Source organism: Salvia splendens, chromosome 13 (assembly GCF_004379255.2).
Source record: "Salvia splendens isolate huo1 chromosome 13, SspV2, whole genome shotgun sequence".
Taxonomy (NCBI): domain Eukaryota; kingdom Viridiplantae; phylum Streptophyta; class Magnoliopsida; order Lamiales; family Lamiaceae; genus Salvia; species Salvia splendens.
This window is the reverse complement of record NC_056044.1, coordinates 8,519,028-8,537,922: the sequence shown is the minus strand read 5'-3', so window position 1 is coordinate 8,537,922 and position 18,895 is coordinate 8,519,028. Positions and strand designations below refer to the sequence as shown.

The following is an 18,895-nucleotide window of genomic DNA, read 5'->3' as shown; positions in this document are numbered from 1 at the left end:
ATCATTCCAGAAATCAATTGTGAGCAATTCATGCTCAAAGCCACTATCCCCTCGTCTTGTAGTTTCTCCTTATTTGCCATCATGTCCTTGAAGAACTTGGAGAACTTGGGAAAATTAGTGAAGAGGTCCACTAATGAAACATCCACATTCACTTTTCGAATCACATTCATCATCCACTCAAAACTTTTCTCTTTTGGGGCCCTCTTCTTCCTCTTGGGTGGATATGGTGGAGGAGGAATATGATCGGGGAAATTGAACTTGCTTTTCGGATCTAGTGCTGGACTTGTCATCATCTTTCTCTTTGATTCCATTTCTACTGTTCTTTCCTTTCTCTTCTGCAGAAAACTTTCCACTTGACTCGGATTCTTCACCATGTTCCTTGCTGCCGGATGCAGCCTGTTCTTGACCATGTTGGGCCCCATGCACCAACGCGGGACTTCCCTTACATGCCTCGTCCGCCCCTGCGTGCGAGGAATGCAAGCCTAACATCTCATCCGCCCCTGCGTGTGAGATGTCGGAAGTTCCTTGGCCGTCCATTAATGGTGTCGAATCCAACTCACGACCACTTCTCAAAGTCACTACCTTACATTGTTCATTGCCTTTAGGATTGGGCACTGTATTACTCGGGATTGTATTAGGAATTCTTGTATGAGATGCTGTAGCAAGCTGCCCAATCTGAGTCTCAAGATTCCTTATTGTAGCGTCCATCTGTCCAAACTTTTCCATTGTTCTTTCCTTGAAATTCTCATTCTCCTTTTGACTTTTAGTCATAAAAGAGAACATCTGACCCAATTGATCCTCAACTGATGACTTCTTCTCAAAACCTGGGGGTTGAGTATTGTTCATCCATTGATTACCCGAGGTGTTGCTAGGACCAGCTTGATTCCATTTTGTTTGTTGAGGCCTCCAATTCTGCTGATTGTTGTATTGATTGCCTTGGTTGAACCCTTGACGCTTGTTACCAATGTAGTTCACGTCCTCCACTGATGGTCCTTGAAGACTTGGACATTGATCCGTATGATGTCCGCCTTGGCACAATCCACACTTCAAAACAACAACTGCTTGAGGTTGAGGAGTCAGTTGAAGAGATTTAACTGCCTTTGTCATCGAAGACATTTGAGTGCTTATGTCTGCCAATTGAGCCTCTATTGCTGTCACTCTTTCTACATCTTTTGTAGCACCAAATGTATCTCATGCCTTCTCAGCCGCTCTTCTTGGATTATGCCAATTCCTTTGATTATTTGCCAATCTTTGGAATAGGGCTCTAACCTCATCGTGAGATAGATCATCTAAGTTCCCATTGGAGCCTGCAATGACTAATCACGTGCCTTCATTATTGAGCCCCTTGTAGAATTTCAAAAGGTCATGCCCCGGAGCTAAACCATGACTTGGGCATTTCCTTAGCATTTCTGTGAATCTCTTCCATGCTTCTGCGAAGGACTCATCATATTTCTGTCGGAAGGAAGTGATCTCCTCTCTCAATTTCTCGATCTTCATTGGAGAGTTGTATTCCAAAAGAAACAACGACTTCAACTCTTGGAATGTTGCTATGTTGTAGCCCGGTAATGAATCATACCACGCTCTTGCTTTCTCCCTCAATGAGAATGAAAATAATGCCCTCTTAATCCGATGATGCTCCACATTTGGAGGTCTATGAGAATTGGTCAATTCATAAAAGGCATTAAGATGACTCACCGGATCTTTATCATCCCGTCCGTGGAAAAGATTTCCTCCATTCACCAAACTAATGTAGTGAGCTGGAATGTTGACGTTATCATTTGCATAAGCGAACTCCCCCGGATACTCAATTCCCGACCTAAGAGTGTCGCCAAACCTTCCCACGGGTGGTGGAATCTCATTGTTGTTATCTGCCATTGATTCAACGTCTGACTCTTGATCCCTTTCTTCCCTTAACTTAAACTGTAGGTTACTTCTGATTGGACTCAGATAGTCCGGAAAGAACTCACTTGTTGAACCTCTAAACCTTCTCCTTCATTGATAACAGAGTAATCCAAACGGTGGTGTACCCTGTGATCGCGTGTGCATTCACTATTTTTTAAATTTTTTTTATTTTATAACCTGCCCAACGGAAAAGACACCAAGCACAAACACCATATATTTCCCTATTACCGAAAGCGAGACATCTCGACAACTTTGGGGTAAGTCCTATAGAAAGTGTGTGCTTGAAAAAAAACTAAGCTACCAAATTACTACCCTAAGAATTAGAGAAAATATCACCTAGAAAAATATACTCCTTCGTCTTCAAGTCCAGACGTGGTAGATGGCTATCACCTCCTAAGAAAACGAAATGAGTATCTACAAGAATAAAAAGAAAGATCAAATAAAACACAAAACACAAGCTAGAAGTTAAACAATCTATTGCCTTCCCCGGCAACGGCGCCAAAACTTGATGTGTAAATTTCGAGTTCAATTATCAAGTATAAGATCACACAAGTTTAATAAAATAGCTCTAATATTACAGCAATACTGCAAGAATACAACGTCGAATGTAATACTTCGAGTGTCGATCTGCAGGGAATGAATTGATTATTTAACTCTAAAACAAAGGAAAGACATACTAAAAGGTGATTTGTTTTGAAGGTTTTGATTTCCAAAAGTTAATGACAAAATAAAGCTACAAGTTAACCAAAGAAAAACTATTCGAACGGGAAAATATGTCACTTCAAGTTGCTCACTAGGCTTGTATTGTTCTACACCTTTAACAATGAAACATATGAAGGGATTAAAACATCAACCTAATCACATACACTGAACATGTACACGATGAGTAGTTCGCAATTAGTTGAACACATAACCTACGAACCAATCTTCAATGTTTATAAATTCCTACGAAGCGCTAGAGAAATAAACATCTACTATGATCACCTACTTAATCCACTATCAAATTATCCTTTGAACAATTCTAATTCAATAACAGTCCAACAATCAAACATTCTTAAACTATGTTAAGAGACAATAGCAAAGGAAATAATAACACTACATTATTAGCCAAAAACATAGTGAATAACATTAAGCACATTGTTGGTAACAAACATATGAGTTCAATGGTGTAAAAATATCTATACAAAGCCTAGATTACAACTTGGAGAAACATAAAGAGCTTAACCTAAACACATAGTGATATTTGCAATAAAAACCATAGGAAGCATGCTCTCGTTGAGTAGAATTGGGATTTGGAGACGGATCGTCGGAATGTTGGCCGGAACTTCTTCATTTTCTTCTTCCTCCTCTCTTTCTCCCTTTTCTCTCTTTTTTCCTCTCTGAAAATTCCCCTTCGTCTGATTCTTTTCCTTCTTTTTATTCTTCAATTGCCGAGTAAACTGCCAATTAGCGGTTGAAGCTCCGAAATGCCCAACCGGGCGTTTCGTACCATAAAATCGCCAGACCGGGCGAAGTTTCTGGACTCCGAATGCTTTCTACATTTCACCCGACCGGGTGTTATGTTGGAGCTAAAACATCCGACCGGGTGTTAGTTCTGGAATCCTCAAGTGTGCACTTCCGACAACCTTCCCGCTTTAACATCCTAAACTTCAATAAAGCACTCTTTGATGAGTTATAATTTACATAAAAATGTATAGTCTAAGAGGGGAAAGTATAGGAAATATGCTTCGCATCAAAAACTCATTGGAATTTAAAAATAAGCCTGAGGGAACTAAAATTGCAGTTTTTAGTGTCGTAAGATAGAGAAAGAGAGAGAACAAAATAAAAGAAAAATAAATTTTTTTTACTAGAAAAAAAAAGACTGAACTACATACTCTGAAACATTTTTAAAAATATGACACAATTATCTAGGAATTACTTTGTAATTTTTGTTTCAGAGGTCTGGAGTATGGTTTTGATAATGAAAACATGTAGTATGCTGATTAGAAATTGATGATAAAGGTAGGAATGTGTGGTTGAAGGCATGGGAAAGTGATAGGTAGGAATTGGTGTTCATTTGGTTAGAGAGGGGAGAAAATGTTTGGTTTCTTAAAAGAGAAAGGTGATGATGCTGCTGCTGACACCCAAGCATTTGTTGGGAACATGCACAAGACCAGATGTTGGAAAATGCAATATCCACTTCCATCTTTTATTATGTTTGTACCCTGCCCTGCTTTGCTTGTACTCTCTCCCCCCATTCCTGGTACAAACTACAGTGCCATTACCATCACTCTACCCATTTTCAAATTAATCATCCAATTCATGCATTTACATTTCCTTTTTGTTGAAAGGAATTTAATGCAACTTTTGTTGAATAAAGAATTTAGTTTGGAATTGGATTAATCATGAGTTTGGCAAAGACCAGCTACTGTAATCAATGCATTATTTAAATGTTTTATATCTGGATTTTGAGTATTTTGATTTGTGATCACGAATTTGGAGGGGTTTAGGCCCATACATCTCATTTTGGATAAATCTGCTAACACGACAAAATGATGAAATTATTTAATTTTTGAATGTGCTAAATACAATATATATATATATATATATATATATATATATATATCATATATATATATATATATATATATGATATATGCAAAACTAGATTTAAATACAGAAACGCAGAACAATATCATAATTAGGTCACTTTTAGGTCATAATTAGGTAATTTTTAGGTCATGCTAACAAAGCATGACCTAAAACGATCTTAGCATGACATTAAACCCAAATATTATAATATGACCTAAAATTGCTTAATTATGACCTTCCGTGTTTTTGGTTAATTATTGACCATTAGATCATCTAATCCTAGGGCCAAGATTTGGTCTGCATTTCTGGATTTAAACACATACTTATTTTGATCATCTCCCTATATATATATATATATATATATATAGATATATATATATGGGACAATGTGGTTAATAGAAAATAGAAGTTAATTAGTTTATAAAGTTATAATGGGATGATTTTCTCCCATATTTGATGCATCATCGTCAAACATTAATTGGCACAAATAAAAATTTTTAGCAAACAAGAACGTTGATTTAGGAAAGAAAATAAATTTAGACAGAAATGAAAGAAATATACCATGTCATTACATTTACGTAAAATAAATGAAATTGAATACATACATAAGCAAGAAGAAAAGAAAGGTGATGCAATTCAATTTTTTTTTATGTTGTTTGTTTTCTTCTCCCTCACTTAAAGAGTGAAATAGTTCCAAATTATACATATATACTTCCTTTTTTCCGTGGAAATATTCGGAATTATAAGAGGAAGGAAAGAAGCGGTAGTACTAAATTAAAAGTCCAAATTAATGAAAATCATATTTGGACATACCACATTACATTTTTGATGATGTATCCATCTCTAGGGATAACCAAGTCGAAGCTCTAAATCCAATTCGGAATCCGAATCTGGATCCCCCTTTGCATCTTGCATCAAACCCAAGCTCAAATCCAATCTAATAACATCATTTCTTCTTCCAAAGTCAAGCATCGCCTCATCACCATTCTTGTATTTCCCAAGATCCTCTCTACAAAGGGTCATCGTCGAGGAACGGCCAATGGCTGCAAACTCATCTTCTTGCAGAGGAGGTGGAAAGGCTGAGTTGATCACAGAGACAAATTCCACATCACAAGGCAAGAATTTAGCCGTGGAGGGAAGCGGAGACGACGACGGAAACAACAAACTAGGGTTAGGGTTAGGGTTAGGGTTTGGGGAAAGCCTCATTCTTGCCCTATCTCTCCTATGCACATTCATGTGCCCTCCAAGAGCTTGAGCAGATTTGAACTCCTTGCTGCAAAAGCTGCAGCTATAGTTCCTCTGAGGCCACGAGAAGCCATGGGCCCGGTCTCTCTCGAAGCTCAGATTGGTTCCATCTCTCAACCTTTGATCATAAGCCCACTTGGAATATCTCTCCATAGATGAAGAAAATTGCAAAGGAACAAGAGAGAAATTGAAAGGGAGAGAGGGGGAAATGAAAAAAGAAAGAAGATGGAGTAATAAAGATTTGGGGTTTAAGTTTTGTAGTAGTGTCTATAGTTGTAGTTCATCTGAAAATTGTCTATTGCCAAAAATGGGGATTACTTAAAAATGAGTGAAATGAGCTTTAGGGGTAGCAGTGGGGTTATTTTTTTGCTAAATGGAGGTGAAATCTAGTGGGTGTTTTACCACCCTTCACATTGATTATATATGTGATTGTTAGAAGATTTTTACAACCTCAAGGAATAATCATATTTAGTCCTATCATTTCTGGCAGATCACTGCACAAACTCTCACAATGAAAGTCATCAAGATTTTCAATGGAATTGACTATATACTTTATATATATAGAGTGTGTGTGTGTGTGCAGAGAGGTGCATGGACATGACACATTCAAAAATTGATGATGTACCATAGAATTATTTTTATAAATGAATTAGGTATAGTGTTTACCTAATTAATTCACTTTACAATTGATGCTCCGTATTGTACCTTTTGCATGACAAAAATTTAATTTGCTCATTATTTTTAGCAAATGCAATTATATCATGTGTATGAACACTATATTTTAATGAAAAAAAATTGAAACATAGTAAAAAGTGGACGATCCATGTTCTAGTCGAATAATGTAATTTTTCAGTACTAAATAACAGCTCATAAAATTACTAACACCCAGATGATGCCAAAACATGTTGTACGATTACTTTTTTTAGTATTCTATACAAAATAATTTAAAAAAAAAAACTAAAAATATCTATTGGATTTATTAATCTAATGGTATCAAACATTGCTTGTGGAATATATTATTAGTTAATATAAATAGAAAATGTTATAATAGTCCCTTAAAACTAAATAAGTAGTTATAGTATATCATAAAATTACTCCATTTTTTGTTATTAAATGAATATTTCTTGTACCGATATACATATATGCATAGGCAACGAATCACACCCTATATGCATAATAATGATATATATGTTGCATGTGTATGTTCTTCTTGTTATCGGCTGTATAATTTTGGGTCGAAATGTTCTTATAGTTGCATTTGTTATAGGGTAGCATAATAATACCACCCCGTTAATGCATAACTAGATACCAATCTCAATCATTAAATTGGAAATGGAAGGATAAGATTGATTTTTAAAATTTCTGGATGTGTAGATGGAGATCATTTTACGGGTGTTATAGTTCATTCAAAGGGTATAATGGTCTTATTAAAATTGAAATGCAATGTTTTTCTTTTTAAATGATCTGCATTGTCTGATATATGAAAATCGTTAAATTTATGTTGAAACGGTTATAGAATACCTAATTATACCCTTGTAAAGACCTAACACGGCTATAAAATGACCTAGTTTAAACTAAAACCGATCTATTCAATTTTATACTCCATTTGTCCCACCCCCTCTCCCTAAATGACACTTTTTTTCTTTTGGGATATCTCACCCTAAATGACACGTTTCTTAAAATAGAAACATCATTCTCTCCACTTTTTCTCGCTCTTACTTTATCCTCTCTCCGCTTAACTCACAAAATAACACTACATAAAATCACATGCCAAAAAAGGAAATGCTCCACTTAGGGTGAAACTGAGGGAGTGTTTACTAGTTAAAATTTAATCTCTAGTTACACATTAGAATTTAGTTATTTCTTGATCACTACTTTATATATATATATATATATATATATGTGTGTGTGTGTGTGTGTGTGTGTGTGTGTGTGTGTGTGTGTGTGTGTGTGTGTGTATGTGTGTGTGGGTTGTGATGTACTCTATCCGTTTCTTAAAAATAGGAACTTTTGAAACGATACTAGTTTTAATACAAATGGTAAAGTAAAAGAAATAGAAAGAAAAAGTGTGTTATTGGAGAATGAGTTTCACCTCATAGAGAGAGAAAAATTCTAAAATGGAAGGTTTTTATTTTAGGAAACGGGTCAAAATGGAAATAGATTCTACTTTTAGGAATCAGAGAGAGTATGCAATACTAATTCCTAATGCAGAACTGTCAAGTTTAGATAACACGAAGTTTATTTTTGCTTCGTTTTTAGTTCATTTTGGAAAATACAGAATTCATTTTTTTTATTGTTTATGTAGATATTTTTAGTCTTTTTTAGTCTGTTTTAGAAATGATTGACCAAAAAAATATATAAAAATCATCCTCATATTTTTAAAATATGAATTTTTAAAAATAATTAAAAATAAACTTAATGTTATTTTATAATAACAGTTTTTCTATGTATTAGGAATTAGTTTTATTTTAATTTCAATCCTTTATATAAGGAAGCAATAGTGATAATACTAAAAGAAGCTGAGACAATACTTTGCTATTGGTAAAACATTAATATCTCGATGTAACTAATTATAACCGATGAGGATCTTTCTTATATATTGTACAATGGAGTGATCCAATAACATAAATACTGCAGTATAACTTTAATAAAGTCGAAGTACCATTCAATCATTCATACGATCCCATCATTGTATATATCTTGAGACGAAGGAGCAATAATTATGTCTTTAAACAATCAAAGAGAATTAATATGAATTCTCATGTTTCACTATAAATTAATATACCAAAAAAGGTGTAGAATTCAGTAAAGAGAATGAGCTTTTGTTTCACTTAAATTTATGCTTCCCGCCAAATAATTCATATTGGATGTGCTAACAAAACAATACTTGGTCTTATTACATCAATGAATTCCCATGTTTCATCAATCAACTTATAAAATCATAAAGAGTGGCATATATAGCCAATAATTTCAAGATTGAGCTCATTCCTCATAGATATTAAACCAGGTTGAGACAATGTGCTTAATTCTTGATCAACCAGCTCCATCTAAGTTAGCGAACATTATGGTTTCAGTCTCGTATTATCCAAGCGCGATATTCTCCTTCAAAATCAGACATGTTCAATGTATTGCAGCAAGCAAAATTGCAAAATGAAATAGATATTCCTGTCACCGTAAGAGGACATTAACCCAAGTTTCAGATTAGAAAATGAGCATGCATGTTTCATTAGCCAAATTTGAGAGACATGTTAGCTTGGAAATAGTACCCGAGAATCATGGTTCACTTACTATTTTTCCATCTGGATACGTTGCCAAGCAAGGATGTTTCAGCACGGATATGAAAAAAAAATCAACTATGATCAGTTAGTTTGAGGCAGTAGAAAGCTGAAGCCAGAGTTTTCACGAATAAGTGGTGGTGGTTCAATGTCTGAAATATCGAATGTATCCATTGATTTTGACATGTCATCTACAGAGAATGGAATGCTGCAATACAAGAAATTCGAATTAAGATTTAACCGAAGAAGAAGATTGAATAAAGTAACCTAAATTTGGACAGTTTTCATATCCAACCTTGAATCATCATCCAGCAGGAAAGAACTACTAACAGCATTGTTTGAATCCTCAGTCATTAGTATCCTCATGCTCGATACCACCTTTCAACAAAACGCAAGTTAAGGAAGAAATCAACTCAGTCGACCAATATGTTTCTCAACATAATAGCCATTGCAGCACAGGTAAGACGAGAACAATCACTTACATCTGGTGATAAGCTATGCGTGCCATATTTGTCATCCCAGTACATCGTGCTGATCCTGTACAACTGTTGTATACTAAGGACCTATTAAAAAAACGCAGAAACTTGTTAAGACAAAATGCTGACATCAGAAAATAAGTTATGTAAAGAGAAAACACAATTAGACGTACAGGACAAAGATCGTGACTTATTTCATCGAGAGTCTTCTTTGGCTTCTGGTGTATGACCTGAAAAAAAACAGTTAGATATATATTAGGGAATAAATTGGTCAAATATGAATTAAACCTTTGTGATATCGTAACTAATACACTCAGTTCTATTCGATGTCTATAACTAACTGTTCGGACTGTTCGATTTGTACATAAAAACACCAGTGTGACATCAGATGTAACCAAACTGGAAGGTGCCTTGACTCAAAGTCAAATCACACACACTTAGTGTCATTAAAAGTAAAAATTAATTCAATACTAATCTTACGTTTCTGAGATCACGGATAAATAGAATCTTAATTGGGACCAAAATACTATAAGGATTTGAGATATAAAGAACTGCTTAAAGCAAAAGGCATACAGTTTTTTCTAGATATGTATCCACCAATTAAAATTGATACATTCAAATACACATGCTACACAAACTGATGAGCGTCCTTATCTCCCTCTTATAATTATCAGATAAATTTTTTCAAGAAAATCTGCCACTCGATGTACCTATTTTTACCCCTCATTTCAAGTTGCTTACATGATTTGGTCCTTAACCGTCTACGTGCGAAACGGCATACAGAAAGAGATACTTTGCTATATATATATCTACTGAGTTCAGGAAAAGGTTGAGAACTACATATTCAGAGAAACAGATAGATAGTTAGATAGACAGGTAGATAGATTGTTAGGGAGAGAGAGAGAGAGAATACCAGGAATCCTATAGCCTGTCGTATATGCTTGAGCTCATCCCATGCTGTACCAGAATACTGGAATACACAGCGAATTTAGCACGATAAGAAGAATGGCCTATATTTTTATTTGCTAGAATTGTATACCTCATCAGTTGCTTTGTAACACCAGTGCTCCAATTCAGCCAATCCAGCCTTGACGTATTCGCCATTACTAAACGAACAGCATTCTCGTCTCAGCAAAAGGCTGCAAGAAACAACATTACTTCAAGGGTCTGATAATGAACAGTACGTACACTAAAGTAGACAAAGGCAATGTGGTGCACCTGTTGAATAACTGCACATTGATGAAAGAGAATATTTGGGTGAACACTTTCCGAACCAAAAATGGAGGTGCCTGAAGATTTTTTTACAATAATGTTTCGTCAAATGCCCAATAATCTGAATGTACATACATCTGCTTGAAACTTTCATCAGAAACATCTATTGTGTAGGAATTAGCCAAATGAGCTTGACTGCATGAGCACATAAAAGTCACACATGTAACAGGTTGAACAGATTCAAATTTTATAGTTGTAGAATGACAACTGACAGGTAAAAGAGTGAAGAAAATTGATACCAGTATACACCATACACATCAAATTAAAGACTCAAAGGTATCATGAACTTCCTAATTAAAGGAATATGCTGAACCAATAATCAAAAGTATGTAATCATAAAATGACGAGTAACATGATGAGGAACTCAAAATAGAATTTCCATTAATCTATAGAATGCAAAAAGTGTCTCCTTACATGATTTGTTTTCAGTATGTTTAGGAAATTCCCAAGGCTGTTCACAATTCCTTGCCAATGGGCAACCAAGATTTCCTGAGCAGCAGCATTTGCCTGATTACGTGATCCTCCTTTAATCAAATTGGCTCTCGATATTCTTGGAGCCTGTACCAATCATGATACGAACACGATGAATATAACTCTCCACCTGACAGTGTTCTGCAAAAGCTACACTGAATTCCTTTAATAATTCTTATTAGCTACATGGAAATACCTGAATGCATAGTCCAAGTTGTGGAGAAATCTCTTTCTTCAGATTGTCGCGAATCATTCCGTATATCTTCTCAACATAAGCAGTCAACTGCTGTTTAAACAGCAATGCAGGGTATTTGGCATCCACTTGGCGTACGGAACCCGTTGCATCATCACCCAGTAATGACAGATTAACGCCTGGAGGAGTGCTGCGGAAACTCTGGGGAAACATTTCGACAGTTAGAGAGGCTCATAGAATTAATCCGAGAATCAGGATGGCATTAAGTTGTACCTGTGTCATTCGTCCGAACAGTGTGGCTGAAGTAGATCGCCTATGTTGCGGAGCTGCTCCAGCTCCTCCTCCAGCTTTCAGCGTGCGTTGCAGCAGCAACAATAAGGTCGATGCATTGGACAGCCAATACGCCAAGATATCGTTGTTGTCTTGGGTCTTCAGTTCAAAGGCACTTTAAAGTCGTAAAGGGCTAACGAAACTAACAATACACAACTTGCCAATTGGATATTATGATCATTACCTCAATAGCATTGCCAATGGTTTGTATTATCCTGTCGAAAATGCTCGTCCGTTCAACCTCAAATGAATGCCACTGCCTCAGACATTTATAGATGATGCAGGCAGCAATAGGTCTGCCTTTGGAAAAACCCAAATTCTGAGCTATACAACGGATAAGCAGATCTTGATACTCTTGTTGCTTCTCGTTAAGTGACTTTTGAGGCTTATCGTCCTCTTGTTGTTCCCTTAAGATCATTGAAGGACTATGGTAATCCTTTTACAATATTAAATTACACTAACATTAGAAACTTCTGTGCTTAACTGACAAAGTATAACTTAAACATAGATGACTTACTACCGCTTGTTTTGTGCTTTCAGCCCTCTGAATATTTCATAAAGCAAAATAAGAAGAGATAGATTAGCATTAATACTTCATTTGGTGGGACTTTTTGACAGAATAGATTAATATAGATTTACCTGCATAATTGACCTTGAATTTCTTGAAAGCATTTTATTATTCTGCGCCATAGTCAGGGCTTGCTGGCGAAGAACCTTATTTTCTGATTCTACATTGCTCAACTTCTCTTCAAGCCTAAAGCAATGGCCAATTAAGATCAATTATAATAACTCAAATGCTAAACTGTGTAAGGCAAAGATAAATCATATGAAGAAACATAAGAAACAAATCCATTTGGGTTGTGAGAAATGGGTAAACATATTTAGGAATAAATTTGCAAAGCCGAGGATAAGGATGGAATTAGGAAAAAACCGAAAATAGGATATGGTCTGATGTTATTCATGATGTTGTTGGTGATGCAATTATATAACTGGTAACTCAAAAAAATGTTAGCCAATGCATCGTGTATCATCCGTGAAAGTAAAATAAAACACATAATTCCAAAATTGGATTTAAGTAGTGATCAGGGAGAATGACTAGAAATACTCTACCTGCTCATAGAATCCTGAAGCTGTGATACCCTGTTCTCGGTTTCGTCGAGCTTCTGACTCTTTCCCTCAACTGCATTTTGGGTTTCATTATGCTTATTTTCAGCTGCATCAGCTCGTTCCTTTTCAGCTTGCAACTCCTCCTGTGAACCATAATATTATATCAATAACAGAATCCAACATGCTACATATGAAAGAGAGTTAAATCACAACTGATGGCCATTACCTTCAATTTCTCCATTTCTGCGGTAAGAGCCTCAATCTTTGCCGTATCCTCAACAGGAACTTGAGTTTCTTGGACAACAGTGGTGGCTTCTACAATTGCTTTCTGAGCAGCATCACGTTCTTCAAGAACATGAGCATTTGCTTCGTCCAATTTGCTTTGCAAGGCATCCATGGCCTGCTGCATCTTCGCAATTTCTTGGACTTTGGCCTCTTCTATGTCAGTCTGGAATAAGGTTTTCAATTTAACATATGCCAGCAAGTAATCTAATATCTCATCTTTAATCAGGTTGGTTATTTTTTACGATGAAATGGAGGTGCACAGTTCTACATTTACCCATGAGAAATTAGTTAGCAAGAAGCATATTTACCCTCCTACGTTTTTCCAGTTGAAGACGCAGTGTGAGGTCTTCCACATGCTTTTCTAGCTTATCCTTCGCTTCTTTAAGAGCGCCAGTTTCTTTAGCAGCCTGCAAATATGAAGGATGAAAAAACACTTTGTAAATCTTCCATAAGGAATCAGGATTCCTCAGTCTCTGAAGAAAAGGTAGTACTAGTATATAATAATCTCATATGACTAAATAATTATGTGCGGTTAATTGATACATAGTACAGGTTATACTGTACTAAACTTTTAACCGTAATGGCATATCATGATAAGATTACTCCAACTCCAAGAGTTGTTTCTATAAAATAATGCATATTAATACGATACTCATGATGCCAAACCATTTTCAATTTTCGAAGCTCTTTCCTAGAACACCTTCCCCTCCATCTGCACTGGGCCACGACTGATGACCTTATGAGTCTTTTATAGTATAAATGGTCTCTATGACAACGCCAGCGGGCCTGAACATGTGATTTCATGTCATGGTGTGACATCAATAAGCCGTAAACCTTGTTTTAGTGAAACGCTCTGTCACCTGTATGATAGTTGATGCTTTGGCCTGGTTCTTGTATCTAAACTGGCGGTGGGCAGCCATTGCTCGCACCCCTGTTTGCACTACAACAACCGACTCCTTGAGCCTTGAATAGTTCTTTCTTGTCAAGCGTCCTCTCAAGTTAGTCTGGATTCTAAGACTAGCTGCCTCCTTCTTCAAGTTGCGAAACTGTTTGCAGGCAAGTCTTCCTGAGAGAGATGGAGTTAATAAACCTGGCGATATCTATTCAACAGGAAGCTAAAATACTTCAACTGAGAGATGAATACAATATGATAATTAGGAGAGAGATAATAAGCGAACCTCTACAAATAGCTTGCAATGAAGCTGACGCACTATGCAAAGCAATGAAGTACTTCCGGGAAGTATAAGTTCGAATTCTTCTCTGTATTGTCCTTGCTGCAGTACCAAGTATGAGTGCTCTCCGAGCATCTAGATCAGCCATCTGACCAGCTCTGAGGAAGACCTTTGTTTTTCCCGTCTGCAATCACAAGACATAATAGTACATACCCTATCTATATGTAAACAAAAGTAAAACTATAAACCCCAGAGAGAGAGAATTTACAAAATGGAAAGATAATTGAATATCAATAAACTTCCTTAATCTCATATGTAATACTGCATTGTCATATGCAGGAACATTGAGCACTTTATAATCAAGAACGAGAAGTAAAGTTATTTGAGAAACTATTAAATTACCTGTGCTCCAGTCATCTTCATCTTCTCCAAAATTTTTTTGCACGCTGTTTTTTCATCAGTACTGTTCAACATTATAACGGATTTTTACTTCAGGATATTATTAGTTTTTGTAGTATAGTAAGCTCCAATGGAAATTTTACTTACTTTCCTTCCAAGGCCTCTGGTGCGAGAATTCCAAAACGATGAAGAAATTCATAAAATGTCTTACGAGTAGGGTAGCCCGCACAACTAATTCTAATTGCCTCTAAAACACCCTGTCAAGAAAATGGGGCAGGCAACAGCTTGGATTTCGATTTAATAAAATATCAACTAACAACTATTCAAGAATCTAAAGTGACAGTCTGTCAGCACTCACACCACAACGCAGTTGCTGCATGATATTGATATTCTCAAAAATACCAGGCTTGAGTAGATTATTAGGCTTCACACATCTAATGTAGTGAGGTTCTGTAGTATTCAGTGTATCCATCAACTGTTGGAGTTGCAGCTGTACCAATCAAGAAAAACATCAGCTTTTGAATCACTTAGAGAAGGATCTCACAATCTCGGTATCGTAAGGAAAGATGTGCTGGAAATGCCGAGCAAGTAAGACCAGATTTACCTTAAAGCGAGACCCTATAGATGAAAATTTAGATGAATTTTTTGAAGATTTGGTTGTTTCTTCAGGAACGGGAGGAAATAGCCCTGCTACAAACGAGCATTTGGAAGCACACAGCAACTCTTGATGTTCAGTAACGACATAATCTTTGTTTTTATCCAAGAACAGTTCAGATTGGTACAGAACCTGGACGCATAAAATAGGATGACATATTCCTCTGAGTAGAAAGTCAAAATGTTAAAGAAAAGTGGTCATGACAAGAATCACATCCAAGTTACCTCTCCAGCATAATGAGCAATTGTAAAATCTGTACGGGACAGCTTTGGTTTGATGAAACGTTTGTGGGATTTAAATGTCTGGAAAAGCTTTTGTGAAAAAGTTTCATATGTCGACTTTGGAAACATACTGAAAGGGTAAAAGGAGAAAAAGAACAAGCTGATATAGCTACAGAAGTATAAGATAATTCTTTCGAGGATATGTAAGAAATGTAAGACCTTACCAGGCCTCATCAAGAAGAGCAATGATCCCACCAGGTTTCTGCAAAAGCAGTCAAAGCTGGTTTTATGAAATTATTACTTCAAAAACACACAATGATATAAATGTTAATGCGGAATTAGAAGCTTAATTAGAGTATATATCAAAGGATAAGAATATCAGGTGGATAATTAATTTTATTAAAATTTGTACAAGCCAAGTAACATGAACTAAAACTAAACCTAGCATAAAACAGGCATCATTGAATTTTTTTTAAGAAACCTTTTCGATAAGATCGAGAACGTCTTGGTTATCAACAAATTCTATATAGCTCCAATTGATCGCTTCTTTGGTGTACTCTTCCTGCTCCATCTTGAAAACATGCTGAATATAGGAATTTGTAGAAATTCAGTGACGCATATTATCTATATAACATCATCAAGTCATAGTATTAGCTAATAATGCATCAGTCGACTACCTGATTAAAATGCTGCTGTAGCTTTTCATTGGTAAAATTAATGCAAAACTGTTCAAAGCTGGTACAAGAATACAAGTTAGTTCTAACATTCAACAAACATCATGTTAGCAGTGTTCAATCAATGCTTACCTGTTAGCTTTGAAACTTTCAAAACCATAGATATCAAGAACACCAATTAGAACATTGGAATTTGGATCTTGCCCAATCGAATTATTAATTTTTTCGACCAACCTGCATATTTTAAGAACCAGAGTGTTACTAAACCGTGAAACAAAAGAAAAGTCACAGGAAGCACCCTACCAGTCAAACAAGCGGGAATACATCGTCTTCGCGAAGCCATCCCTGCTCATTTTTGCACCTTCAGGATCCAGACTTCTCTTAATAACTTCTTCTGGAGTTACCATCACACGCTTCAGCAATGCATCTTGCAGTGCAGCAAGATCACACCTAATAAGGATAAGAAATTCAAAAGTTAGAAGACCATAACTGCTAACAGATACTACTAATTTAAGAAAGAACTTACATTAGAAGCTCTGCCACAGTCTGAAGATGGAATTTTGATTTATCATCCTTCAGTAGTGATGAATCAGCATCCTTCCCCTTGGTGAATTCAATGTTACCAAGATGAAGAATAGATGCCACCACCCTAAAAATTGCATCCTGAAAAATGACAGAAAAATTTTAAGCACCTTCAGAAAGAAAATAAAACACCTTGAAACATATAAATATGAGTAATAAGATTGCACCTGTTCTGTTTTACTTATTCCAACAATATCCATGGCCCTCCTTGTAGCCAGGAAATCCTGAGCATCACTTACACCGACAAGTTCAATACAGCTAGACTGATTAAGATAGTGAAATGTTTCTGGACGTCCCAGCTTATATTTCTCAACATCCTGATAAGATGTAGAACAACTCAGATAAATAAAATAAGTGTAATTTACTGGTCTGCAAAATAAGATGAATATAATATTAGATTACCTCCTTTGGCGCTGCACAAAGAAGGTAGAAACAATGATAATTGCGTTCAGGATCTGAAATTTGACAAACCCGCGATCTCTCCAGAAGATATGTTCTAACGGCTGCCCCTGATATTCTTCCTTGCTTATCAAACTGAATCTCAACAAATTTTCCGAAGCGACTGCACCACCAAATTAATTAGCACACGGGGTGGTAGAGACTACAATTTTTCACATTTTTATATACAAACATACAACTTGGTCAAATGTTATACCTCGAATTGTTGTTTCTGACAGTTTTTGCATTTCCGAATGCTTCAAGCACCGGATTTGACTGCATCAAACCATTCAGATATCTTCAAATTGTTAAGGACCGAGGTAATTACTCATGGAAATAGTGGTTTTTAATTGGAGATCTTAATTAAATAAGATATCAGAGTCTGGAGCATCAATCTCAAATTCTCCCAATGCTTCTCATGGAAATAGTGGTTTTTACCTCAAGAACTTGTTGTTCAACTGTGCGCCCTTCAGTTCCTTTACGGCCTCCCAAATAGGCAAGGTATCGCATAAGCATCTTGGTCGTTTCTGTCTTACCAGCACCACTTTCACCACTCACCAAAATTGAGTTGCTTTTCTTCTCGTTTATCATTGCCCTAGCTCAATATAGATTACCTCAGAATATATTTGGATTATATCTGATCTAAAATCCAAACCATAAGAAAGAATGAAGGAGCGCACGAAGGACGGAAGAAAAAAGGGAGAAAGGGGCAATGTCTATCACCTGTAAGACATATCAGCAATAGCAAATACGTGAGGACTCAGTTCCCCAAATGGTGCTCCCTTGTATTGATCCATCATGTGGCCATCATAAATGTGAGGAAGCCTTTGAAATGGATTGAGAGCAATAAGAATACTTCCGGTGTAAGTCTGTCGTAGTCCAAGAGTATGAAGTAAGATTAAAATGGAGCCACAAACAGACAAGGACATTAATAATCATCTTTTCAGGAAGAAAGTGGAAAAAGCAAGATTGAAGTTGATATTGCAATTATCTTACATATATTTCATTGAGTTGGAATCTAGATGCCAAGTTCTGCAGCACTCCGGGCTCATGCAAATATGATAGTCTGGTCATGTCATCAACCCCACCAGGAGGCGCATCCTCATCTTTAGGGTATATGTTTGCTAATTTCAAAACAATCTGATAATTTGAAAAAAATAGATGTATGAATAATAAGCACTGCCAAGATCTATTCAAACACGAACACTTGACAATGACAGATAATTACACATGAAATGAAAAACCTCTATGTCCCTCAACTGTAAGAATTCATCATTCGGTGATTACTTATCATTTCTTTCTCAAGTGCAAACAAATGATAATTCCGAAAGAGAACTCATGTTTTGTGCAAGCTATGATCAATACCATCGAATAAATCTAACAATTCAGTAGATAAATATAGCTTTACAAATTTCATTTATCTTTTCTTATCATAATGTAAGTGCATAACTTTTTGATTAAGCTGTTTAGTGCTTAAAAAGAGACAAGTTACCTTCTTCCCATTAGATGCATCCACTTCAACTTCAGCTCCATTTATCTTTGAGACGACCCCATCAATCCAAGCAACGTTCGGCTCTTCAGCCCAGACATGAGAACCAACAGTGATATTAACCGGGGTACCCTGCAT

At 36.1% G+C, this 18,895-nt stretch overlaps 2 protein-coding genes and 1 non-coding gene across 4 annotated transcripts; 1 reads left to right on the top strand and 2 right to left on the bottom strand.

Moving 5' to 3' along the window:
• The first annotated feature begins 1,378 nt into the window (after positions 1 to 1,378).
• LOC121763140 lies at positions 1,379 to 1,485 on the top strand. The gene has a single exon (XR_006042383.1). It is a non-coding gene; the product is annotated as a small nucleolar RNA R71 (small nucleolar RNA).
• Positions 1,486 to 5,292: 3,807 nt separating this feature from the next.
• LOC121761749 (transcriptional regulator SUPERMAN-like) lies at positions 5,293 to 5,905 on the bottom strand. Its single transcript, XM_042157383.1, has one exon. The coding sequence runs from the start codon at positions 5,869 to 5,871 to the stop codon at positions 5,317 to 5,319; it is 555 nt and encodes a 184-aa protein (XP_042013317.1). The 5' UTR covers positions 5,872 to 5,905; the 3' UTR covers positions 5,293 to 5,316.
• Positions 5,906 to 8,524: 2,619 nt separating this feature from the next.
• On the bottom strand, positions 8,525 to 18,895 carry LOC121761785 (myosin-11-like). Of its 2 annotated transcripts, none has more exons than XM_042157452.1 (38): positions 18,761 to 18,895; positions 18,265 to 18,408; positions 17,992 to 18,137; positions 17,707 to 17,863; positions 17,486 to 17,544; positions 17,233 to 17,392; positions 16,998 to 17,147; positions 16,775 to 16,911; positions 16,552 to 16,698; positions 16,381 to 16,482; positions 16,252 to 16,309; positions 16,056 to 16,157; positions 15,799 to 15,836; positions 15,578 to 15,704; positions 15,303 to 15,485; positions 15,057 to 15,188; positions 14,846 to 14,955; positions 14,702 to 14,762; positions 14,306 to 14,483; positions 13,988 to 14,193; positions 13,794 to 13,913; positions 13,436 to 13,534; positions 13,069 to 13,290; positions 12,846 to 12,985; positions 12,375 to 12,489; positions 12,253 to 12,279; positions 11,920 to 12,171; positions 11,679 to 11,834; positions 11,409 to 11,606; positions 11,156 to 11,299; positions 10,688 to 10,758; positions 10,509 to 10,608; positions 10,383 to 10,439; positions 9,643 to 9,699; positions 9,476 to 9,556; positions 9,289 to 9,371; positions 9,007 to 9,201; positions 8,525 to 8,883 (listed from the first exon to the last, which is right to left on the bottom strand). In XM_042157452.1, exons 1-37 carry the CDS (start codon positions 18,893 to 18,895, stop codon positions 9,078 to 9,080), a joined length of 4,578 nt encoding a protein of 1,525 aa, XP_042013386.1. In that variant the 3' UTR covers positions 8,525 to 8,883; positions 9,007 to 9,077. The 2 variants fall into 2 exon arrangements, with proteins under 2 accessions (XP_042013386.1, XP_042013387.1); XM_042157453.1 differs by having other exon boundaries at positions 12,256 to 12,279.